The 25,795-nt window shown below is 55.0% G+C and overlaps 1 protein-coding gene across 4 annotated transcripts in view; it reads left to right on the top strand.

Moving 5' to 3' along the window:
- NADSYN1 (NAD synthetase 1) overlaps positions 1-25,007 on the top strand; it is a 35,441-nt gene extending 10,434 nt beyond the window's left edge. For 2 of the 4 annotated variants that reach the window (XM_030833201.2, XM_060302787.1), the window contains 16 exons: positions 8,254-8,305; positions 11,129-11,217; positions 11,387-11,504; positions 12,267-12,398; positions 15,365-15,439; positions 16,293-16,417; positions 16,847-16,895; positions 17,366-17,468; positions 17,892-18,060; positions 18,933-19,068; positions 19,728-19,834; positions 21,400-21,531; positions 21,910-21,979; positions 22,271-22,399; positions 23,020-23,196; positions 24,356-25,007. In XM_030833201.2, coding sequence (XP_030689061.1) covers positions 8,254-8,305; positions 11,129-11,217; positions 11,387-11,504; positions 12,267-12,398; positions 15,365-15,439; positions 16,293-16,417; positions 16,847-16,895; positions 17,366-17,468; positions 17,892-18,060; positions 18,933-19,068; positions 19,728-19,834; positions 21,400-21,531; positions 21,910-21,979; positions 22,271-22,399; positions 23,020-23,196; positions 24,356-24,406 — 1,714 coding nt within the window. In that variant the 3' untranslated portion in view covers positions 24,407-25,007. Of the gene's footprint in view, positions 1-8,253; positions 8,306-11,128; positions 11,218-11,386; positions 11,505-12,266; positions 12,399-15,364; positions 15,440-16,241; positions 16,418-16,846; positions 16,896-17,365; positions 17,469-17,891; positions 18,061-18,932; positions 19,069-19,727; positions 19,835-21,399; positions 21,579-21,909; positions 21,980-22,270; positions 22,400-23,019; positions 23,197-24,355 lie in introns of those variants that run through there. The other 2 variants (XM_060302786.1, XR_009564729.1) reach the window with 2 other exon arrangements.
- Positions 25,008-25,795: the final 788 nt, after the last annotated feature.

Below are 25,795 nucleotides of genomic sequence, written 5' to 3'. Positions count from 1 at the left end.
AATTTTTTTTTTTTTTTTTTTTTTTTTTTTTTTTTTTTGCGGTATGCGGGCCTCTCACTGTTGTGGCCTCTCCCGTTACGGAGCACAGGCTCCGGACGCCCAGGCTCAGCGGCCATGGCTCACGGGCCCAGCCGCTCCGCGGCATGTGGGATCTTCCCAGACAGGGGCACGAACCCATGTCCCCTGCATCTGCAGGCGGACATTCAACCACTGCGCCACCAGGGAAGCCCCTCTCTTCTCTAAATTTATATGCCAGTGTTATGTTAGTTAAAAACATTTTTTTCTGTGCTCTGAATGCTTTAAATATTACAAAAATCATGTAATATCAAGTAATAATATGACAGAACTTCTCTTTACAGTTGGGAATGTTGTATCAAATAGTGTTTACTTTTACACTTTTTCAGTGAGGCATAAATAACATGCAATAAGATATGCAGATTTTAGGAGCTTTCTTTTTTGACCGTTGTGTGCATTCGTGCAATCACACCCTAAAGAAGGTAGAGCCATGTCCACGGCACCCCTGCCCCTCTCCAGGTGATGCCCCCAGGGTTAGCCTTCTCCTTTCTTAGGTTTCATACAAATGGAGTCACACCATGTACATTCCTTTGGAAACGGTTTCTTTAGCTTAACATGATGCTTTTGAGATTCGTCCAATGGTTTGTTCCTTTATACATAGTACAAATAGTTTGCCCTTTTATATAATAATATGGTTTTGTAATTCATAAATAATTCTATAAGCTTGATAACAAAAAAGAAATACACAACCCGCGCCCCCAATCTGCCCCGTCTCCGAGCCCTGCTCCCCATAGCTGTCCATTTCCATTTTCCATTTTTCTCCTTTCTCCTGTAGCCTCTGGGTTTCGCCTTGGTATTTCTTTCTTTTTTTTCTTTTTTTTTAAATTAATTTATTTTTTTGGCTGTGTTGGGTCTTCGTTTCTGTGCGAGGGCTTTCTCTAGTTGTGGCAAGCGGGGGCCACTCTTCATCACGATGCGTGGGCCTCTCACTATCATGGCCTCTCTCGTTGTGCAGCACAGGCTCCAGACGCGCAGGCTCAGTAGTTGTGGCTCACGGGCCTAGTTGCTCTGTGGCATGTGGGACCTTCCCAGACCAGGGCTCGAACCCGTGTCCCCTGCATCGGCAGGCAGATTCTTAACCACTGCACCACCAGGGAAGCCCCCGCCTTGGTATTTCTAACTCGTGCAAACATTGCCATTTCGTGGCCTCCTGCTCTGGAAGGACAGGACTTGGCACACAATTCAGCCCTCACTGTTAGTTTCTCTGACCTCCTCTTCCTAACATGGGCACTTCACAGTTCTCTGGTTAAGTTTGTTTAAAAAAACAAATATTCATCTGAGTGAATTTGATGATCTAATTGGCTTTATTCAATGATTCAGGAACCGGGCAGCCTCCCACTAGTAAATAGAAGGGGCTGTACACAATGGAAGGTTTTTATAGGCAGAAGAAGGACAGGACGAGAAGATATTAGCGAGAGAAAAGTTTCAGGCCAGGCCTTCCTCTTTGCTACGGAGGACACAGCAAGCAGGGTCTTTTTTTTTTTTTTTAGTTGATGTATAGTTGATTTACAATGTTGTGTTAATATCTGCTGTACAGCAAAGTGATTCAGTTATAAATATATTCTTTTCCATTATGGTTTATCACGGGATATTGAATATAGTTCCCTGTGCTGTACAGTAGGACCTTGCTGTTTATCCATTCTGTATGTAACAGTCTAATTTGCTAATCCCAAATCCCAATCCTTCCCTCCCCCTTGGCAATCACAAGTCTGTTCTGTATGTCTGTGAGTCTGTTTCTCTTTTGTAGGTAAGTTCATCTGTGTCATATTTTAGACTCCACACATAAGTGATACCATACGGTACTTGTCTCTCTCTGTCTGACTTACTTCACTTAGTACGATCACCTCTAGGTCCATCCATTTTGTTGCAGATGGCATTATTTCATTCTTTTTTAGGGCTGAGTAATACTCCATTGCATACATACACTACCTCTTCTTTATCCGTTCATCTGTCGATGGACATTGAGGTTGCTTCCATGTCTTGGCCCTTGTGAACAGTAACAGCAGGGTCTTCGTCGTGCAGAGCCTGCCTCCCCAGTGTGAGCAGGACGTCAGACTGACTGTTCTCAGAGGTTGAAACTGCAGTGAAGTCTTGGTTTCCTGTGTTGGTGCAGATGACTCCATTTTGGGCTTGCTGTTTCTCTCTAACCAGTCACAGCTCAGGGTTTCACGATCGGCCGATATCTGCGTTCACAGCTGAGCCGCAGATTGTGTTCTGAATCCATGTTTCTTCGCTCATTTCTCCTGCCTGGAGTCGACCAGTGTCAAGTTCCTTTGCTTTCAATCTCTGTTCTCGCCCAACACCCCTCCCACAGACAGACAGGCACTTCCTGCCCCAGTCTGCTTATTGTCCCCCAGGCTGGCTGCACAGCCGGCACCCCCTCCCTGTCACAGTTCTCTGGGACTTCTCTTCCCTCCTGGGTTTGCTCAGCCTCCTAGATGACTGTCTTTCCCTGTCAGCCGCTCATTTGCTGAAACTCAGCACCCAGTAGCTTTCTATGATTCTACCACCAGCAGGCAATGAACTCAGTGCTGATACTGTCTACCTGGAGGTAGTGTCTGACCCCACAGGTTCAGGGCTCAGCCCCACTGAACTGCCAGTCACAAGTCTGTTGCTGTGGACACATCCATTTGTCCAACGTGCAGCAAACCAAATGCCGAGATGCTGAGGTTTGCAACTGTGCATTCAGGCCACCCTAGGTGGCTGCCCTCTGGCTCTCTGTACATCCCCGCTGGACCAGTCCCTGCCTCACCTACACCCCGCTCACCTGACTCACCTTCCCTCTTAGTCATAGAGCCTAATCAGTAAATGCCTACATGCTTGCCCCCTGGCCCCAGCTAGTGACGACTGTTCTAATCTTTAGATCAGAACTATCTATGACAGTTTATCAAAGGGGCGGTGAGGGACATGCCCCTTTGCTGGTTTCCCTGGTAACCGATGAGCCAACCTCCACGTTCTTGTAAAACAACTGGGCTACACGAAGCTGGGAGCGTATTCAATTAAAGAGAGGAAAAAAAGAAAGAAAGAAAAAAATAACTAAAGTGAGCTACCTCAGTAAAGGCGGTTTACAAGCAGAGGGGTTTTAACAAGCTGTTCCCCAGTCTGCTGCTCTGCGAGACAACCTCAAGAATTCCTTTTAGCCGTCAGCTTCTGTTAACTCTGTGAACTCTAGGGGGCGTGGTTTCAGTCCCCCGAACCTTCTAAACATTCCTCAGTCTTGAGGGAAGGGGGCCATGACCACTCTGGCTGCTTCCTACTGAAGAGGGATGTAGGCCTAACAAAGCTTTGACGAATGAAACTGTTTCGAATTTGATTGAAATACTCACCAATCCCAAGATGAGGCCAAGACTTTGGGCTTAAGTCCCAAAGCAAGTGGAGAGTTATGACAAAAAGGGATATAAATCCTAGCAAACACAAAATGACATTAACCAGCCCCTCAAACATAGACCTTATTCTTGCTGGGATCCATTAGAAGATATTTCTTAAGAGATCAAATCCAGGTTTTGGGGATGACATTTGTTGGAGCCAAGCTGGCTTTTGTCTGATTTTCTCTAAACAGGTTTTAACTTCGGATGTGATATTAATACATACATAGCAGGAACTCTTGGCCACTACATACACGCCCCCTTTTTCTGTTAAAATATAACCTAAAGCAATTTTATTGTCCAGGAGCCTTCTGGCTAGAGGATCTAGAGCCCTCTGCTGGGAAGCTATGGCTTGAGCTGTCTCGTTTGCTGATGTTCCTAAAGTAAAAGATTTCGTAGTTACCAGAGGAGACCTTGAGGACATAAGTTTGCGATTGGCAGCTAGCAGATACTGTTTTGAGAACAGCTGGTGGTGTCCTTGAGTCCGATACAGTTCAGAAAATTCAAGCTCTCAGTGATACTGGGGCATGTCTGAAACCACACCCACCATGGCCATCCAGCTCTGCTTTGGATGCCTGAACCACAGTTACTCTATTTTGATTTTTGAATCCACTCTTTTCCTCAGTGGTTAAAGCAGACGTACAATGCATGTTTCATAGGCCACAAAACAGGTCGTTCTGGTTAGCATAAAGTTTAAGTTAAATCATGTATAAGCTAGAGTGACTTCCCCATACCTCAACATGTGAAAATGTCCTCCATCATCTTCCCCTTTTTTTTTTTTTTTTGGCGGTACTCGGGCCTCTAACTGTTGTGGCCTCTCCGGCTGCGGAGCACAGGCTCCGGACGCGCAGGCTCAGCGGCCATGGCTCACGGGCCCAGCCGCTCCACGGCATGTGGGATCTTCCCAGACCGGGGCACGAACCCGTGTCCCCTGCATCGGCAGGCGGACTCTCAACCACTGCGCCACCAGGGAAGCCCCATCTTCCCCTTTTGACTGCAGATCTTTTGATAGAAAGCATTTATGATCAAAATATTTGTCCCTCGATGCCAGGGCGGTTGCTGCCTGCTATGGGTCCATCATATCACTCGGTGCTAGGGCAGCTTGATATAGATATAAACAGATATATATGCCTAGTTATCCACGTTGGGGAAACTAATCAGACTCAGTGAACAAGCACAGAAGTATGCTAGCAAGGAAACCTTTTATAGGCTATACATTTTACCAATTATACTGAATTGTCAAGGAAACATTTTACATGTGCTTCTAGCAGTAGACTTAAAGCAAGCACTGGTACCTGTCACGAGTACGTATACTCTGTGACAACTTCACTAGAGAATTTTCTTTCCATCTGAACTTTGGGGGCAAAGGTATGGTTCGAAGTAAAGCAATAACTTTAATGTTGATAAGGGAGACAGACATTTGGTAAACAGTAAATTGAATTAGTAGAATGGGTCTGGTCCAGATTCTTGGGTCAGCTGTCTACAACTGCTGTCTTCTTCTCATCCTGGGGTGGCTGTTGGCTCAGCAGTCCTTTCTGTAGACCAGTCTGATGCAGAGACCCCTCGTAAGTGGGAAATATGAACTCAAGGGTCAGTTCCCTTGTTGTACTATGCTTGAGCGACTTATGAATACCTGATAAGGGTCCTTTCATCTAAGTTGGAGACAGAGTCCTTTAAATGATGACTTTTTTGTTGTTGTTGCTGTTGTTGTTGTTGTGATACACGGGCCTCTCACTCTTGTGGCCTCTCCCGTTGCGGAGCACAGGCTCCGGACGCGCAGGCTCAGCGGCCATGGCTCACGGGCCCAGCCGCTCCGCAGCACGTGGGATCTTCCCGGACCGGGGCACGAACCCGTGTCTCCTGCATCAGCAGGCGGACTCTCAACCACTGCGCCACCAGGGAAGCCCGAAATGATGACTTTTTTAGTATGTATAATCCCTGGTTGCAGGTCATGGGGCCTCTGATTTTCATCCAAAGAGAGATTCCTGTGATCAGCTTCTGAAACAAGCTTCCCTCTTCCCACTGGTAACCACTAGTTTGTTCTCTATATCTGCGAGTCTGTTTCTTTTTTGTTATATTCAGTAGTTTTATTTTTTAGATTCCACATATAAGTGATATCATACAGTGTTTATCTTTCTCTGTGTGACTTATTTCACGAAGCATAATGCCCTCCCAGTCCATACACAATGTCGCAAATGGCAACATTTCATTCTTTTTCATGGCTGAGTAGTATTCCATTGTGTCTGTGTATCACATGTTCTTTATCCGTTCATCTGTTGTGGACACAGGTTGCTTCCATGTCTTGGCTACTGTAAATGTGCTGCTATGAACATTGGGGTGCATTTAACTTTTCAAATTACGTCTTTGTTTTCTTCTGATATATGCCCGGGATTGGGATTGCTGGATCATATGGTAGCTCTATTTTTAGTTTTTTGAGGAACGTCCATACTCTTTTCCACAGTGGCTGCACCAACTTACATTCCCACCAGCAGTACCCAAGAGTTCCCTCTCTGTTCTGTTCTTTGATGCACCTAATATGTTTTCATATCTTCAAATGTCTTAATTTTTCAAATTATTTTCTTAGTTTTGAGCTCACTTTTTATCTTCTGTTGTCTGATTATCTTTGCTATCTTGCATTGGCTTCTGTTGTCTCTAACTCTATGCCAGTGTAGATCTCTAGTTCACTTTTTTTTTCCTCCATTTCTAATGTTGAAATGTTGAATCCTTTCAGACCATCACTCATTTAATGGTGCCTGTAGAAAGGGTGGCAGTGGATACTGAGCTGGAACCAGAAGCTTTCATTCTGGTGCAGTTAAAAAACTAAAACAGAGTTTTTACCCTTCGGGAGTTGTGCCAAAATGGTGACAATAAAATGGTTCTGTCACTGTGTCCCTGCTTTAGTAATGAGTCCGTCACAGCTTCAAGATGCTATTTCAGGCTTTTGTAGGAAAACAGAAAAAAGGCCCAGTTCTTGACTGCAGAGAACTTAAGAATCTAGGTTCACTTTCATTAGATTCTTAGGTGGATGCCCCAAATCTGAGCCCAGCAAGACGGGGGTGTTGGGGGGCGGGGGTGTCGAGGGGACTCTTGTAGCTCCCAGAGGGCCAGAAAAGACTTGAAATTAGCATGGCCAGGAGTGGTTTCTCGGCAGAAATATGCCGCTAGAGTTTCTCCAGGGGATGTTCGCTGAGGAAGAAGAACAGCCCATCAGAGGAGCTGTGCAGAGCAGGAGGGGCTCCGGTGTGGAGGCAGCTGGAAAGACGGGTCGGGCCAGCGTGAAGCCAGCTCGGAATGACTCACCGCCGATCCGGAGGGTTTATTGTCGGTACTCTGGTTCTTTAATGAACTGTGCGGACCTCATGAGCCATCCGCTAGGTGTAGGCTGGCTTTGGAGCAGGGCGTGGGGAGGAGCAAAGGGGAACCTGCGTCGTTCCCTGGTGAGCTTGCCTGCATCTGGTTCTGAATGGATCTTCGTGCAAATTGAGGGGAGAGGCGAGGGTGAAGGGAGAAACCTTGGGGCGGCTCTTCCCTCTAAAACAAATTGTGACGCAGCGGCACCGCCATCACCGAGCCTACCGATGGTGAGCTCATTATGGGATGCCAAGGCAGCTCGGGGGTCAGAGGACGTCTACAGTTTCTTTTCCCTTCATTAGTGAGGGAGAAACAGCACTGTCCTCTCCATTTCTCTGCTTTTAAAATTTACTTAAGTAAAAGCCACAAAAATCTCGCAGAAGGTTCTTGTGAATTCCAAGAAAGCAAAAAGAAATCTAGTTAATTAAATGTCTCAATGGTGCATCTGGTAACAGCCTATTTGAGGTCAGATTTGGAAACCATCTATTGTTCGAATTCTACCTTTTCGTGTAGACCGTGGGACGGCTTGTACTGAAGTTGTGTATTAAACTCTGTGTCCAGCTCATACAATCTGGGACGTTATTTTATTACTTCAGTGATGATATCCGTTTGTCACCGTACGTTGGGTTCATGCGGTGTGATCATTTTGATTCAGGACCCTTGAACAGGAAGTCCACCTGGATGTCTCCGTGGGGAAATACGACTTCTTTTCAGATAATCGCCGTGACATGCCTCTCCGATGCCGCGCGTGAAAGTGTTAACACAAGTGTGTGCCCGAGGCATAGCGAGGCCAAGCAAACTGAAATGTCAGAGTTCGGAGCAGAGAAAGGTTTTCTGCAGGGCCGCGCAAGGAGACGAGGTGGCCCAGGCCCCGAGAAGTCTCAAGCTCCCCGAAGGGTTCTGACAAAGCGTTTTTAAAGGCCGGGAGAGGAGGGTGTTGCAGGGTACGCGATCAGTTCGTGCACAGTTCTCTGATTGGCTGACGGTGAGGCAGCAGGGTGCTGTCACAGGGTTAATATGATCAGTCCTTAGGCTCCAGGAGACCTGGGGCCACGTGTTCACGGTCACTGAGTAGTTCTTCCATTTGGCGGTGGTGGTGGGGGGTGTTCACATCTGTAAAACAACTCAGGAAATGGGCATCAACTACTGTTATCTAGGTACTTCAGAGAGGAGCTAACGCAGAGGCTATGGGGGAAGGCCTGTCCCAGGAAGGCCCCCATGGTGTCCTGGTCAGTTACAAAAGGGTGGGGAAGCCAGGCCGATGGTAGGAGAGCACCCAGCGTCTCGCTGTCACGTGGCCTGGGAGCCTCATCGCGCAGGCTTATACTTGCCTTTTTGCCTTAAATTGATGGTTCCTTTGCCAGCTCATCCGTTCCAAGCTCTCGTTTTGCTCTGCGTCTGGGCGCCGTTCTGCGTATTTCCTGGACGGTCCTTCTCACATCTGTGGTGGTTTCCTTTCCAGGCAAACAGAGGAATATTTTCTCCCCCGGATGATACAGGACCTGACAAAGCAGGTGAGTCTCAGAGAAGAAAACCCGTTCTCGGTCAGACGTCGCTCTGGGGTGGGCCGTGGGGGCAAGACCCGTCGGGTCAAAGTAACGGGCATCACCATGGCCCGTGTAAGGAGCACAGACAAAGGGGTGATGTCTGTAACAAGTGGGGAGGGTCCCGGGAGCAGAGGTGGGGGGACGGTGGGCCTCTCCTTTCCCCTGTGTCATGCCTGTCCTGGCCCTGCCCTCTCCTCTCCTCTGGCTCACTCAACGGGGTAGAGGGCTCAGGGGAGCCTGGGGGAAGGGGTTCCTGCCCCACCTCGGCCGGCCGGCTGTTCCCTGCTGGGCTGGGGCTCGGGCTTAGGGACTGCTCAAGAAGCCGGGTTTGGAGGGTTTCTAGTTATAAAACTCATGAAGGACTTTCCTTGGCTGCCTGTTCATTCTGTGAAAACTCAGCACCAGAAATCTGTCTTGTCCTGTCTTATCTTTTGCACCTGGCTGGCCAGGCCTGAAGAGCTTTGACTTTGCAGCCTTATCTGGGGACCTCGACCATCCCCTTCGTCCTGGAAGCTGCTGCGGTGGGACAGCTGGGACCCGGTGCTGTCCACTTCCTGCGGGGCGTTGAGAGCCAGGGGCACAGAGCGGGTGTTTCGGGGGGTCCTGATTTCTCTGGCTCCTGCTTGAGTTTCCATTCTGGTTGCCAAGTGTATCAGTTTGTTTAGGCCACCATAACCAAGCACCACAGCCTGGGTGGCTTAAACAACAGACATTCACTGTGTCCAGTCCTGGAGGCTGGAATCTGAGATCCAGGTGTGGGCAGGGTTGGGCCTCTCTCCCTGGCGTGTAGACGGCCGTCTCCTCCCTGTGTCCTCACGGGGTCGTCCCTCTGTGTGTGTCTGTGTGCTTTTCTCCTCTTCTCATAAGGACACCAGTCACATTGGATTAGGGCCCCACCCTAGTGACCTCATTTTACCTTAATCACCTCTTTAAAGATCCCCATCTCTAAACACAGCCACATCTGAGGTGCTGGGGCTTAGGGCTTCCGCACATGAATTTCGGGGACACGGTTTAGCCCATGACACCCAATTCTCTGCACCCCTCACTGTTGCGCTCAAGGTGGCTCATGGAGACACACTGAACCTCCGCAGTGGAGCAGGTCAGCAGGGACGCATCTGGACCTCGGGGATGGATCGGGGGGGGGGGGCAGGAGTGCCCTTCTCCCCGATCCCACCAGCCCCCAGACCCTCTTCCTCTTTATGCCAGGGGTCTCCGCCTGCCTCTCACTTCCCTGGCCCTTGGGCCAAGATCACCGCTGCTCAGGAGCCAGATTAAGTCACTGGCACTGGTTCTGATCCCTAAGAGAGGATGTCCGGGGGGCCAGCTTGGGTTGGTGCCCCCCGCGAGGCAGTCAGGGCTGGGCACAGCTGAGGTTGGGGACAGGGGCTCTCAGCCAGGTCTGGTCGCCTCCCATGTGACCTGGAAAATTTTCTGACCGTGAATTGCAGCAATGGGAACAATTTAAGTGCATCGTGATCCAGACACAGTGAGCGTGTGTGTGTGTGTGTGTGTGTGTGTGTGTGAAACAAACATTTCAGCAGCAGTCCCCCTGCTGCGAGAAATCCTCCATTTCATTCTTCTAGGACCCTTTGATATCCTAGAAAACATGCCAGGTGACCCCCCTAAACCAGCGTGGGGGCCGCCTGCAGGTGGAAGGACGCTGCTTGGTGTCCCTGGTTGAGAGCAAGTTGCAGAAATTGGCCCTGGGTGCAAGTGGATTAAAGTTCAGGGGAGTTTTCAAGACACAGGGCAAACCAGCCCCGTAACTGCCGTAACCTGGATAATTCAGGTCAGGGGCCCGTCACCGAGAGCCCCCCTGCATGCTTGTTTATCACCCTGTTGCCCCGAGCCCTGGTCTTGTCACAGGAAGGTGGGGTCAGGATTCCAGCCCTAACCCTGTGATAAGGAATGCGAGGCACCCGTTGCAGGGTGTGCAGGGGTCCCGGGACGGCCAGCTCGGGGTCCTGGCTGAGGGCTGTGTCCGTGGCAAGAAGCATCAGAACAGGAAATGCCAGGCCTGCCCCTCGGTTCTTGCCCTTGGTGATAAAGGGAGTTGAACCCACTAACACACACGTCAGGGGACCCAACCAAGAGTGCTGGGATGCGGTCCAGGCCCGCCAGGATGATTTTTTGGCTCAGTGAAATGGCAGCGCGGCTGAAACTTGGTCCCCGAGAGAGGAGGCCAAGGTGGGCCCCATGCCCAGGTGATCCTGTCAGCACTTGCTCATCTCAGTGACTGCTCAGACCGGTGCGGCAACCTCAGGGGCAGCTCCGTCCCTGCCCTGGAAGCTCCCACCCCTCGGGGGACACGAACGTAGCTCCTAGAGACACAGGGACCCTGCGTCCTGCCCCAGCCCTGCCGTTCAGGGGCTGGATGACCCGTCGGCTGGCGTGAACTTTGTAAGAGCTCAGTCCGTTCGTTTCTGACATGGGGATGGGACCCCCAGGAGCACAGATGATGTCGGAAGAGCTCCCAGCCGATGCTGCTGCCGCTGGCCGTCTGGGCCCGTGGAAGCTTCAGGAACCGAGTCACAGTTAGCGACAGCCACACTCAAGCTTGTGGCAGCTCAGCTCGGCTTCCAGGTGTGACTGAGGCCCTTGGGTCAGCGGAGGAGCTGCCTGCTGGCCCCTGGGCTGGGAACGCTCCGTGTCGAGGAGGAATTCATTAGTACTTGAAACAAAATCGTGGCCTTCATGCAAGTCTCATGCGTGACATCTGGCGTCCTGGTTCAGTACCTGGCCCAGACGGGATGGCCAAGGGGTCTCAAGCGCTCTGGTCTCCCGACCCAGGAAACCGTGCCCTTTGGGGATGCTGTCCTCTCCACCCAGGACACGTGCATCGGGAGTGAGGTCTGCGAGGAACTCTGGACACCCCACAGGTCAGCCTTGCCCTCTGCGCCATAGATCCCATCCTCGCTGGGCCCCGGAGGATTGGAGGTTTGCAGCCTTCCTGGTGTCATGGCCTGGGGCTGGGGAGATGCCCTGGGAGCTGTGGGGCTGGGAGGGTGGTTTGGGGACACCGGTCTCTTTGCCCTCCCCTGCCCACAGCCCACACGTGGACATGGGCCTGGACGGCGTGGAGATCTTCACCAATGCCTCAGGCAGCCACCACGTGCTACGCAAAGCCCACGCCAGGGTGGACTTGGTGACCATGGCCACCACCAAGGTAGGTGGCGGCAGGGATGCTGGAGCGTGTCTGTCTCACGCTTGTGACCCCAGCGCCCAGCGCTGGGCGGGGCCTGAGCGTGAGGATGCTCGGTGCTTCTGGTCACAGCCGCAGCCGATCGGTGTGCGTGACGCCCCTTCCCGGGCCCCGCTTGCCTGACCTCATTTAACCCTCAAAACTGCCCTACGGGCCAGGTGCTGTTGACACCTCTGCTCTTTGGAGCAGGACACTCGGTACATGGCGGTCAAGTGGCCCCTGGGCTCACACCCCAGCCATCCGGTTCCTGGGCTCTTGACCATCATATCATACTGGTCTCAGGACAAGTGACATGGTGACCGGGAACCAGGATGCCCGTTGGCACCACAGCAAGGCACGGGGAACGCCCACGAGTTTGCCCCTCTTGCTGGCAGCATGACACCAGGGGCCGTGTTTGCTCTTCCCTGGGACAGAGTCTCGGCTTCGTGACCTGGGGGGGTTGTCTTCTCTGAAGCTGCATCTCTCATCCTGTCTGGTGGAGGTGACAGCGCCTGCCTTGAAGGGTAGTTGGGAGGCGAGAATGAATGGTTCGTGTGATGCCTGGTACCTTGGAAGGCCGAGAGCACCATAGCTGCGGACATTCCCTGGAGGCACACATTTTCTTGCTGCGGTGGGGGGCTAATTATGACACAGTCTCAGGGGCGTCTGAAGCTTCGTGTGTTTGGGCCGGAGGAGGGTGAAGGTGACGGACCACAGTTGACCGTTGCCGTCCCCTGCATTTTCCAGAACGGCGGGATTTACTTGCTGGCCAATCAGAAGGGCTGTGACGGGGACCGGCTGTACTACGACGGCTGTGCCCTGATAGCCATGAACGGCAGCATCTTTGCCCAGGGGTCCCAGTTCTCTCTGGACGACGTGGTACGAACCAGCCCGCGTGGGATGGCGGGAGGGTCTCTGGTTCAGGGGCTGTGTTCTCTGTTCTCCCCCATGACGGGGGGTCTGACGTGGCCCCCGTGGTGGGTCCTGCTGGTTTTGATTGCTTCCTCTTCACCTCCTTGGTTCGGGAGGGATTCTCACCCTGAGGTTACGGGGACCGCCCGCACAGCACGCTGGACGGATGGGATCCCCAGCAGTTTATCAGCCCCACGTGCCCTGCAGGGTCCCCCCGAGGCTGCACTTGGAGCTGAGGGAGAGGCCAGGAGCTGCAGGAGCGGGCTTTGTAGTGACAAGAGGGGTGACCCCTGGTTCCCGGGAGGATGTGATGGGCTTGTTTGAAGAATCCCACAGCCGGGGCTGGCGGGGAACTGGAGCCAGTCCTCAGGAATGAGGAGACACCGAGCCTGGTCCCCGTGATGAGAGCAGAGCCCGTCCGTGGGGGCGGATCCAGGAGGGGGCTTGCAGGTGGGCCATTAGGGGGTTTTCCCCAGAAATCAAGGCAGCACACGTTCCCTGTGGGCCCTGCCCCGTGGGTTCTGGAAGCAGCATTGGAGACCCCCACCCTCCTCATTCTGGGGGGCGCCCTGGTCTCACTGGACTGATGACCAGCTGGGCGCGCGGGGGGGCACGTCCCCCCAACGTTGTTGTAACCTCACTGGAGCCACAAATATGAAAACTGCACACCCTCTGCTTCTGAAAACACATTAACGTGAGTACAGAGCTTTCCCATGTGATTGGACATTAGTTTCCTTTACAGAGAGAATAAGATGAGATGAAAAGGTGCTTGTAGAGAATCGTGTGGCTCTCCCTGTTGGTTTTTTTTTTTTTTTAAGCACCCAAGAAGGAAAATGGCTGTTACTGCCCCAAAAATGGGAATAGATTCCACTTCCGCAAACGCAACACAGCGTAACTTTCAGTGCTGCCGGGAAGGGTCACTCTTACTGGGCTCAGACGGTCAGTACAGGTTTCACATGGCATCGCACATCTTGTCTTTGGATCCAACTTGGGTTTTTTTTGGAAACAAGTGTTGGAAATGCTCATTCACAGAGGCAGGTGGTAGCAAAAAAAAAAAAAAAAAAAGTCTCCGGGGATTGCTCTGCGGGAGCAAAAGGCAAGTGATGTCACAGAATAAGAAAGTCTCCAGGACCCTCTGTTGTAACTTCTGTCGCTTCACCTCCTTGGCATCCACGCAGATGAGGTGATGTTTCATGCCTTCCGCAGTCTCCTTGGGGTTGTTGGCAAGGAAGTGGTTATGAAACCAAACTTCGGTTTCAAAATGGGCCGAGGAAAGGAACTTTGGAAAGAATCCCATGGTGTTTTCTTGCCCAGAGGGAAGCCCGAGGTTTGGCAGTCTGGGCCCCGGCCGCGGGAACACTCCGTCTCCCTGCAAAAGTCGTCCTGATCGTGGTCCCTCAGACCTTGCTTTCCAAGTGGCTGCGTCCCCAAAGGCGTCCTATTGTTCAGTATTGACCATGTTAAAGACGGAAGGGCGTTGGAGGGGAAGATGAAGGCCATGCAGACGGCTAGGTGTTCATCTGCTCCAAACATGCTTCAGTGCACGTCGGCTTGGCCAAAACACTCAGCCAAACGTCAGAGCCTCAGGCACCCGGTGGCAGGATTCACTGGCAGGTGGGTTGGGGGGCTCACGTGCTCCAGGATGAGCAGGCGTGCAGGTCACTACACGTTCTGGACCCCGTCCAGGCCCCCCAAGGAGCCCCCATTTCAGCAAGCACACAGGTGATTCTTCGCCAGACAGAAACCTGGGGACCGTTGTCTCCCGCCCCCCCGGAGGGGGCTTTCGAGCCAGAACTCTCTGATTTTGCCTGAGTGTTGGGGACAGAGGGGGCATCACTGCCCTGCGGCCAGGGCCGTGCCCTTCTGTCCTGCCACCCCCTCCGTGGTCAGCTGACCTTCTCGAGGGCACATGCTTCTCACAGCCTCGGTCGAGCCTTTGTGCAAGGCTAACCGAGTTCTGGGGAAAGTGGACTGGAGCCTTCTTCTCAGGAAGGGCTCACTCCTCCGGCGTCTCCTCACTTTCTGTGGCTTTGTCAAGGCAGCCCGGCGGCCTCAGTGACCCGTCACTTGGGAAATGACAGGAGAACCAAAGGACGCGGCAGCTCTTTACTCTCTGTCTCTTCACGGGTGTTTCCAGCTTGGGTTAGGCCCACTGCTGACACAGGTAGCTGTCCACAGCCCAGCGGCAGGAGCGGGGGCCCAGCCACCCTGTGTCCCCCAGTGGTGCCCAGAAGCAGTTCTTGCTGTCCTGCACCTGTGTGTATGAGACAATGTCCTCATAATATAATTTGATTAGTGTTTTTTTTCTTCATAAGGGAAGGAGTAACGTCTATGAGTTAAAACTTTTCCCTTTTCTGTAATTTGTTGCAAGTGGCAGAACCCCCATCTCATCTGGGTTCGAAGGAATGAAGCATCATCTCCTAGAGCACAGGCAGCACGTCCAGGCCAGGACCCCAACGTGATGACTGCCGGGGCTCTGGCTCCACCCCTCCGTCACTCTCCATCTGGGCCTTCCTCTGTGTGGGCTTCATTTTCAGTTGCCTCTTGGTCACAGGATGGCTGCAGGAGCTCCAGCCATGCATCTTCATGCAGCCCCGTTCAAAGGCAGAAGAGGGGCCCTTGCTCCTCGTGTGTCTTTTTAAGAAGCTGTCTCAGAAGCCCCAGCAGACATTTATTGACAGGATTGTGTCCCGTGCCGTGATTAACGAATCGCCGGCAATTCCGTGGACGTTCCCGTGGCAACGACAAGAGGAAAGGGCTTTGGGTCGGCAGCACCACTGGCTGTCCCCTCTCCCTGGACCCCCAGTCCCTGCCTTAGAAGGCATAACTCATCGGGTGCCATTTGGCACACCTACGAAAACAAATTAGACGTGTGAGTGAAAAACAAAACAGAACAGGAAATCACGATTTCTCTTTGAAACTCCCTTCTCCAGGAAGTCCTCACCGCCACGTTGGATTTGGAGGATGTCAGAAGCTACAGGGCAGAGATTTCATCTCGAAACCTGGCGGTAAGTGCTTATAGACACACACGTGGGATGCGCATCAAAGACCCAGAATTTTTTTTAATAACAGCTTTATTGAGATGTCATTCCCTTACCACACAATTCACTGATTTCGGCACACAGTTCAGTGGATTTTAGTGTATTCGTGGAGTCAAGCAGCATCACCACAATCAGCGTCAAAACATTCTCATCACCCAAAAGAAACCCGGACCCACGAGCTGTTACTCTCCGTCCACCTCCCCCAGGGCCCCCGGCAACCATCAGTCTGCATTGTCGCTATGGATTTCCCAATTCTGGACGTTTCATAGAAATGGAATCATATCATATGTGGCCTTTTGCGTCTGACTTTTTTCGCTGAGAATAATGTTTTGTGGTTCGTCCATGCTGTAGCGTGTGTTAGTGCTTTATTCCTTTTTACGGCAGAATAATATTCCACTAAATGGCTAGACCACGTGCTGTTTGTCCATTCGTCTGTCGGTGCACGTCTGGACCATTTCCACTCTGTCTGTGATGAATTGTGCTGCTGTGGACGTATGCCCGGGTGTCCGTGTGGACGTGTTTGCGTGTCCTTTGTTACATACCTGGGACTGGACTGCAGCGTCCTGTGGTGGTTCCCTGTTTGACTGTAGGAGGCCCTGCCAGGCTGTCCTCAGCCACTGCCCATCTCACGTCCCCCCAGCACTGTGCAAGGGCTCTGGGTTCCCCACATCCCTGCCAGCGTTTGCTACATCCGTCTCTGTTCTGGCCGTCCTGGCGGCCGTGAAGGGTCCCCAGTGGGGTTCTGAGCTGTGTTCCCCACTGGCTGCAGTCATCCCAGGGGCCTGTACGGGTACCAGCGCTGAGGGGTTGTCCTTCCCAGGCCAGCAGAGTGAGCCCCTACCCCCGCGTGAAGGTGGACTTCGCCCTGTCCTGCCACGAGGACCTGCTGGAGCCGCTCTCTGAGCCCATTGAGTGGAAATACCACAGTCCCGCCGAGGAGATCAGGTGGGGCCCTTGGGAAGCTGGGGGTGGGGGTGGTCCTGTTGTCCCCCGGGGAACCCCCCATCCCCTGCTGCACCGCCAGGTGGCGTTGCGGGGCCAGCGTGTCCTGGTCTCCAGAGCCTGCCCTTGACGCTGCAGCCGGAACCCCTGGCCCACACCCAGCCCTACCACTCCTTGCCCTGGGCCCTTGGGCACAGAGACGCTGTTCTTGCCTTCCTGTGCCATTTCACAACCGGGCCAATGATAGCATCTGCCCCCTGGGGCTGTTTTGAGATTTCAAATGAAATCATTCACGCGAAGTGCTTAAAACAGAGACCTGGGCGTCGTGCTGGCGGCTCTCACGGGCACAGCGCCCACCTTGGCACCTGCCCCCAGGTGAGCTGTGGACCAGGTCAGCAGTTCCCCATCCTAATGCTTCCCATCGTTCCCCAGCCTCGGACCCGCATGCTGGCTCTGGGATTTTTTAAGACGTAGCCAACAGGTAAGGCATCAGTGTCTCACCACCTCCCTCTGCTTCTCCCAGTTGGTTTGCGTTTGATCCTGCGGCAGGCTGGTGACTTTTTTTTTAATGCAAGCATTTCATGGCTCTGCTTCCGTCGGGAGCCTCAGCTACACTAGACAGAGCCCAGAGGTCCCGCTGAGCTCTGGCTCCGTCTCTGGGGTCCTGTCTGATGACACTGAGTTACGAGACTCCCCGTCTCCTGCCGCTTTCGTGATCGTGCGTGTCTGTTGTAATTCAACGTGGAGACCCAGCCTTAGACCCTCCACAGTGGAGGTCCCTTTGCCTTCTAGAAAGTCCATCCTGGAATGTGCAGGGCATCTTTTCCCCTCCCCCAGGGAGAGTATTTTGTGGGCGCTCACTTTTGCAGGGGGAGCATCTGGGGGCGCGTCTGGGGGCGCATTGCTTCCCAGAGGCCCTGCTCACACCCCCGTCTGGTCGGCCCGTTCCAGGCGGGGTTCTTCCTGCCCCTGAGCGGCGGGGTGGACAGCGGGGCCACCGCCTGTGTCGTCTACTCCATGTGCCACCAGGTCTGCGAGGCTGTGAAGCGCGGAAGTAGGTGACGTCTGGGGCCCGAGCAGTTTCCAGGGGGTCAGCCTGTGGGAGGAGCAGAGGGGAAACCCAGGTCCTGGGCCTCGTGGTGGAGGTCGTATTCAGAGGTCACAGCGTCGCGCCCGAGTCCCAGGGCCTGGGGACAGCAAGGCCGTTAAAGTCCCTTCCAGGGCCCGCGTGGCTGTGTCCATCAAGCCACAGGTGCCCGTCGCTGCCGTGTGTCGGTAGTGTGGCCCCAAGGAAAGAACAAACCCACGTTCACACCCTGTCGCTCTGTGCGGTGACATCGGCCATTCCCTCAGTGTCCGCGGCCGAGAAATGGGCATTGCAGGGCCGATCTGGTGAGGTTGCCAGGCAGTGGAGAAGGGATTAAGTGGTGCAGGCACCTGGCACACGGCACGTGCGCTTCTGTCCGGTGGTTTTCAGGTCAGGAAGTGCTGGCCGATGTCCGGACCATTGTGAACCAGACCAGCTACACCCCCCAGGACCCCCGGGAGCTCTGCGGCCGCATCCTGACCACCTGCTACATGGCCAGTGAGAACTCCTCCCGGGAGACGTGCAACAGAGCCAGAGATCTCGCCCAGCAGATCGGAAGGTAGCTGGTCAGTGGCGTCGGACGCGGCCAGGTGGCGGTGACGGCGGGCAGCTCCCCCCAAGGCCACGTTTGTGGGTCAGTGAGCACCCCAGAGGCGAGCGGGTTCCCTCCTCACCCCCCTCCAGCTAGGAGCACAGGCAGGCCCTCGCCCGTCCCGGGAGCCCTCTGCCCGCTTCCACCTGGAGGCCTCTGTGCCTGAGGAAGGTGGAGAGAAGGCATCTTGCCACACAGGGAGACTCGGCTCCATTCAGAACGTCCCATTTATTCTGCCTCCAAGGGAAAAACAAGAGTCTGCCCATTCTGTACGCGGAGCTCAGCTGAAAGCTGTCCCCGCGCAGCACTTCTGCTCCCAGGGAGACGCCCAAAGGAAGTGAGAGCAGGGACGTGAACCAATATTTACACGTTTGGGTCCGTGACAGTGTATTCACAACGGGCAGAACAGCTCAAACGTCCATCGACAGCTGAGTAGGTAACCAAGAGGTGGTTACGAGGGGGCGGTATTCAGCCTTAGAAAGGAGCGAAGCGCTGACACAGGCTACGACATGGATCAGCCTGGAGGGCACCATCCTGAGTGAGAGAAGGCAGTCACGAAAGCACAGATCTTGTGTGGTTCCATTTCTCTGAAATGTCCAGCCCATGCAGACCCACAGAGACAGACAGTGGGTCAGGCGTCCTCGGGGGCTGGAAGAGGAGGGGGTGGGGAGAGACCGCTCGTGGGCACAGGGTTTCCTTCTGGGCTGATGGAAAGCTCTGGAACTGGAGGTGGCGTCGTCAGTGTCCTCGATGCTGCTGAGTGGGGCACTTGAAAATGGTAAGTTCTGTGTTCTGTGTTTTTGTTTTACCGTCTGCACGCCTTCCCTTCCTCTCCCCAGCCACCACATCCGTCTCAACATCGACCCGGCCGTGAAGGCCGTCGTGGGCATCTTCAGCCTGGTGACGGGTAAAAGCCCTGCGTTTGCAGCTCACGGAGGAAGCAGCCGGGAGAACCTGGCCCTGCAGAACGTACAGGTGTGCCTCCCAGATGGGGCCACAACGGGGGCCGCAGGGAACCCGGGGGACAGCCGGCACTGGGGTCAGCAGCCTGCCTTAGAGACCCTGAGTGTGCAGCCTCGCGACAAGGATGGGGGTCTGCGTGCGTGTGCGTGAGAGTGTGCGCATCGGCGTGAGGGTTTGTGAACGTGGCGTGTGTGCAAGTGCGTGCATTTTCTGCGTCTTTGGGGGGCGGCTCAGACGCAGCCCCACCTTCCAGGCGGCTGCAGGGGAGCTGGACCCTGCGTGGTCTGTGGAGGGAAAGAGGGGGCCTGGGCTACAGCTGCCTGGGTCTGTCCTGTCTCTCTGTCCCCTTTCTGCGGGTGACCTTGCCGAGCAGTGCAGGGAGTGACAGGAGGGACCACGGTCTCCCCCGCTGGCTTTGCAGCCCTGTCTCACCGCGGCCTCGGGCTTTGGTCCTTCCATCTCTGTGGCTAAGCGCAGGAGCCCACGGTGTGGGTGAGGGGACCACGAGCTCCCGGCCCCTCTGGACGCTGGAAGCTCCTGCATCACTTAAACTTTCCTGTGCTCCTGAGGTTGCTGGGAGAGCCCCTGCCCCGAGCTGCAGGGAGGCGGTGTTAGCATGCGCGTGCCCCGCCCCCGCCCCGCGTGGATGACCTTCCCCTCCTGTGGTCCAGGCGCGGGTGAGGATGGTCATTGCCTACCTCTTCGCTCAGCTGAGCCTCTGGTCCCGGGGCGCCCCAGGCAGGCTTCTCGTGCTCGGATCTGCCAACGTGGATGAGAGGTGTGTATGCCCTCGCTCTGCACGAGTCCCCTGGTTGACCCGCGGCTGCTCCGGCCGGGTCTGTATCTCCCTTAGCTCCTGATGCCCCTTTGAGAGCAGCCGAGGGGGGGAAGGGGCACAGGGGTCAGGTGCAAACGATGGTCTCTTCTGGCCTGTAAACCCTGGCCCTTGCCCACGGACCGGACCCTGTTCCTTCCGTCAGCCATCCGTTTAACGGGACAGGGAGTGATGTTACACCCACCTCGGGGTTACTTGAAGGAGCCCCGCTTAGGGCGGTGCAGGTTTTAATCCCCCCTGTCTGGGACCCAGGGGGTCTTACACCCCGGCTTTGCACCCTCGTGGGAGCCTGGAGGGCTGAGTGTTTGGTCTTTCTCTTGAAAAGTGGGGAGAGGTCAGCCGTGTGAGTGCAGGTGGGACAAAGGCCAAACAGTACCCACGGCACAGGTCGGCAATGGCCTTGTGGGGGGGGAGCTTGGGATGCGGGTGGAGAGCTGCGGTCATCCAGTGGTCCAGCGAGAATATGGTAGCGGTGGTGGCGGGGTGGAGAGGGACGGACGCATCGAAGGGGTGAGTGTCGTGGGGTTGAGGTGACAAGTGGGCACAAAGTCGGTGGCTCCAAGGCGCCAATGAATTATCTTACAGTCCAGTAGGTGAGGGGTTCAGCACGGGCCTCACTGGGCCAGAGTCAAGGCGGCACAGGGCCGGTTCCTTCTGGGTGCGGTAGGATAGGGGTTCAACACAGATCTCACTGGCCCAGAGTCAAGGTGGCACAGGGCCGGTTCCTTCTGGAGGCTGCGGGAGAGAAGCTGCTACTCGCCTTTTCCAACTGCTGGGGGCGCCTACATCCTTTGGCGTGTGGCCCCTTCCTCTGTCTGCAGAGCCCGTGGTGCAGAATCTGTGCGCCTTTCCTGTGGCCACAGCTCCCGCTGACTGACGCCCCCCGCCTGCCAGTTCTCTCTTCCACATTTAAGGACCCTTGTGCTTGCATTTAGGGTCCACCCCATAATCCAGGGTAATCACCCATCTCAGGGTCCTCAACCTCACCTCATCTGAGGAGTTGCTTTCACCCTGTATGTGTATGTATACAGGTTCCGGGTATTAGGATGTGGGCATTTGGGGGGCACTCTGCCGACCGCAGGAGGTGTCTGGCAGTGGGGAGGCGGCCCTGCTTCTGTGGACTCAGCGTCCATGCCTGAGGTCCTGCCCCTCCCTCCCGAGGACCTCCATCCCTCAGCTCCGCACTCTGCTGGCCCCAGCCCTCCCTCCCAGACGGGCCGCTTGCAGGTGGCTGCTGGTCAGTCCCCAAGCTGCTTCCCGGCCCAGACGTCTCGTCCGGCTTGCTGGATCCTCCTCCTTGGCTGTCCGTAGCCTCTGCCCCTTCCCCAATCTGCCCCAGCACATCAGGCTTCTCCAAGACCCTTGAATCTGCCAGGGTCTGGCCCCAGGGCCCTGGAAGAAGCGAGTCTTCGGATGCCCAGGGGCTGGATGGCCAGGGCCCAGGTTCGTGGAATCTGCAGCCCCTCGGGTCTGCTGCATGGAAACCACGCGTTTTTCTCCTGCTGCAGCCTCCTCGGCTACCTGACCAAGTACGACTGCTCCAGCGCAGACATCAACCCCATAGGCGGGATCAGCAAGACGGACCTGAGAGCCTTCGTCCAGCTCTGCATGGAGCGCTTCCAGCTTCCCGCCCTGCAGAGGTGCGTGTGCACCCACGAGGCCTCAGCCGTGGCCCCTGAGCCACCGGGTATGCGTCTCGGCACAGCCCCGGGCCACCCTCGCCCCATCAGCCACCTTCCATAGCTCCCATCTCCTGATGGAAACAGTCCTGCCCTGCAGGCGCGCTTGGGGTCCCGAGACCAGGCACCCCCTTCCTTCCCATCGGTGCTGCCCTGGCTCTGGCCAGATCAGGCAGCCGCTGCTTCCCTCTTCCCCTCACCACCCTTCTCCCGCTGTCGTAAGGCCGGGAGGTCTTTGTATCCCTCCGTCTTCGGGCTGAGCACTGCCTGGTGCTTTCATGGTATCTGTTGAGTTAATACGCAGGTGTTGTGACTGACCTCTGCGTGTCTTGGCTGCAGCATCCTGGTAGCGCCTGCCACTGCCGAGCTGGAGCCCTTGGCCCACGGACGGGTGTCCCAGACTGACGAGGTAACGGCGGTGGTTTTGTCACTGTGCTTCTTCCCCCACCTCCCTGCTGCTGGGTTCCTTCATGGCCTCCTTTCTGCCCCAACAAGCCATGCTCCATCGCTGGGTCCCGGCCTGGGAGCCCAGGGCTCAGCGTCATCCATGGCTGGCCTTCAGTGTTCAATTCAGGTCTCTCGAGGTTGGAGCCGGGAGGGAGGTGATGAGGCGAGTGGTGGGGGTGGGGCTCGGTTCCATCTCCATGTCCCCCAGCGCTGACTTGCTGTCACTCATGAGACGCCTCTCCTTTGTCCCCAGGAAGACATGGGAGTGACCTACGCGGAGCTGTCGGTCTACGGGAGGCTCCGGAAGATCGCCAAGATGGGGCCCTACAGCATGTTCTGCAAACTCCTCTACGTGTGGAAGGACGTCTGCACCCCCAGACAGGTAAGCCATGTGCAGTGTCCTCAGGGAGTCGGCAGGTAAGGTCACCTTGTGGGTGGAGTTGACTCAGGAGCAGGTGGCCACGGTGTGACCTTAAGATGAGAACAGTCTCTCTCTCTAAGGAGCTACGGTCCAGTTTCAGGCTCCCAGCAGCCCAGGCCTTCCTTCTGCGCTGGCTCAGTTTGTCTGGGTGGGGCTGGACCCCATCGTAACGCGCAAGCTCCTCCTTTTTGGGGGGCAGGGGGCGAACTCTGAGGTCGGAATATCGCTGCTTCTCTGCGAGTTGTCAGGCTCCTCAGGGCCGAAGCCCACAGACAGAGCGGTCCCCGCAGAACCGCCTGGAAGCCTCGTGAGATACATCTTCCCGGGACCCCTAACTGGGTCTCCTGATGCAGCTTCCGGGGTGCTGGAGTCAGGAGACCGCGTCTTCAAAGTTCATCCCGCAGCCCCAGCCCGAGCAGTGGCACCGGTCCACTCCTGCCTTCGGGGGGTCCAGACGCAGCCGCGTTGCAGGGGGTGGGTGCTGTTAGCTCGCACAGCCCAGGGCAGTGCTGCCGGGGACACCAGCCTGGGGTCTTTCCGGCTTTGCCAGCATCAGGCCCTGTGCATCCCTCGCCTCCCAGGTGGCCGACAAAGTGAAGCGGTTTTTCTCGAAGTATTCCATGAACAGACACAAGATGACCACACTGACCCCCGCGTATCACGCCGAGAGCTACAGCCCAGACGACAACAGGTTCGACCTGCGGCCGTTTCTGTACAACGCCCGCTGGCCTTGGCAGTTCCGCTGCATAGAAGCTCAGGTAAATCAGGCAGAGATGCTTCTTCTCCCTGTTAGAGGTCTGTTGAGGGAATATCAGCTCATTTCCGTTGAGGACCGAGAAGCTTTTTAATATATACGGAGGCGTTTTTTAGCGTCCGTCTTTCTGCAGAGGATCCAGTACGTTTCAGGTCAATCAGAGCATGAGCTATTTTGGGCTGTGCTGAGGACGCTAAACTCAGGGCTACAACACTGTGTCAGTGTGGTGCCAACCACTGTCGTTTCTAGACTACCAGGGTATCCAACTGGCTTCACATCTTCCTTTTCTCCCCTAATTACCTAATAATAGAGCCATCTTGCCCGAGAATTCAGGCTTCTTTTATCCTAACAGGGGAGGGACTAGAGTCAAACATTTCCTGGCCCCAGAGGGGATGTGTTTTTTTCTTCCTCCCTGCAGCCATTCATAGGTGGGCCTGGTCAGGATGTTTCCCGTGAGCTAAACAAAGGTATTTTAGCTTCATGTTCGTGACCTGGGAGGCAGGGTTGGGCCAGAGGTGGGCCATTTTGTATAATTTAAGCTTATAGGCAGGATCCCTTTAGTGACGAGCTAGCGCCGGAGCTAGCCGGTGGGGAGCGGGGAGCAACCATGAGGAGATGATGTGCAAACAGATGGGACGCAAGCAACGCTGCACGTCCGTGGCCGTGGCCCTTGTCCAGGGGTCGTCAGGCAATGTCTGGAGACATTTTTGGTTATCATACCTGGGGAGGGGTCTGTGCTGCCGCATCTAGTGGGCGGAGTCCAGGGATGCCGCCAAAACACCCCGTAGTGCACAGCCCAGCCTTCTCCCCCCGCCAAGTATTAGTCAGCCGTGGGGCCTCGCTTCCACCAGTACGCACTCAGGAGTGGGTTCCCTCACATCAGGCCTGGGGTTCAGAGGGTGTGCCAAGACCCTCAAATGGAGAAAAACACATGTGGGTAAAGACGGAACTCACCTGGAATCTTCTAGCCCAGCAGCGACCCCGTGCCCGGGCCAAGGCACATCGTTCCGGACTCTGGATCCACCCCCGTCTCATCACTGAAGATGCTGTCGGAGGACCTGCGTTTTCAGTCCCGTGGCCGCGACCCTCTTTCGGGTGAATCGGTGCATTGTGACGGCCTCGCCGTTCGGGTCCTCGTGGGGACGCTGCATCTTCTCTTCTAGGTTCTCCAGCTGGAGAGCAGACAGCATCAGGACCTGGACGGCGTGGACTGAGCCCGGGTCCTGCACAGAGGGCTCCCCTCCCGCGAGGATGCTCGTGCTACGTCTGCCTTGCCGGTGACTGTGCAGGAGTGGCTGGCGTGTCGACAAGCCCCGTCTGACATATTTCAGGGAGAGGGATCTTTTCGGTCTAGTTTCTTTAAAAAAGGCTGAAATACAAGAGGATGCGATTTTAAACCCTTTTCTGTTTTTTTTTTAAAATTAATTTTTATTGGTGTATAGTTGATTTACAATGTTCTGTTAGTTTCTGCTGTACGGCAAAGTGAATCAGCCATACGTATACATATATCCGCTCTCTTTTAGATTCTTCTCCCATAGAGGGCATTACAGAGTCTGAGTAGCGTTCCCTGTGCTGTACAGCAGGTACTGGGATGGACACACCCAGACTACTATATATAAACCCTCTTCTTGACGCGAGCGCTTTCCCCAGCCCCTCTGGCCCTTGTGCAGCATCTCCTCTGAGTGTCACCTGAGCTGAAGGAGGATTTTCCAGGTGGGGATGGAGGAGGCCCTGGGGGGTGGAGGGTGGTTCTAGAAGGACCGTCCCGCCCGTCACCCACCCTTGCAATCTCTGTAGTTTTGCAAAGCAGCCCTGTCTCCTTTTCTGCCTCTGTCCTTGTGTATGATTCTTCTCACTATAAACGGGCCCATTTCCCAGATTTCTCTTTCCTGGTCACCGTCATTGTCATTCCGAGGACCTAAACCTGCAGGGATGCAGATTCGCCTCCATCCTGTGCCACCAGGGAAGGCTTCACATGCTCTCGGGGCAGTCTGTGCGGTCACCATCCCTGCCCCCCCATGTGCTGCCCTAAGGAAAGACCCCCCTGGGGGGCTGGCTGCCTGCTCCCCCCCATGTGCTGCCCTAAGGAAAGACCCCCCCTGCCGGGCCGGCTGCCCGCCATCCTTGCCAGCCTTCTCCTCCCATTTCGGTCTCACCATCCTGGGTCAGCACCCAGGTTAAGTGGGACGATGCCAGTGTGGGCGGGAGGAGAGAGCTGGGCTCTGGTTGCGGGCCTTGCGGAAGGTCCGGCCTTGGGCCCGAGCAAGACAGCTCAGCCCCCGTGCTGCTGGAACACCAGGAATTCCTAAGAATCCCCAGGAGTATTTACAAACTGCATCAGCTTGGACTTCCTGCGCGTGTGTTACCAAAAGCCTTACCCAAGAAAAGAACCTGGGGAACAAGGAAAGGAATTTATTGATGGACGTGCTGAGCGGTCCGGGGGAGTGACGGCTTCAGGCCTGGCTGGACCCAGGGTTTGTGCCATGTCGTTGGAACTTGTTTCTCTCTTCCCCTGACCCTGTCTCTGTGCGCTGGCTTCCTCTTGTGACTGCAGTCTTGCCAACTCCCAAGTTCAGATCCAGCAGGAGATTAGCACATGTGCC

This window comes from Globicephala melas, chromosome 8 (assembly GCF_963455315.2).
Source record: "Globicephala melas chromosome 8, mGloMel1.2, whole genome shotgun sequence".
NCBI classification, from domain to species: Eukaryota; Metazoa; Chordata; class Mammalia; order Artiodactyla; family Delphinidae; genus Globicephala; species Globicephala melas.
Note: the sequence above shows the minus strand (reverse complement) of the source record. Positions and strands in the feature narration are given on the sequence as shown.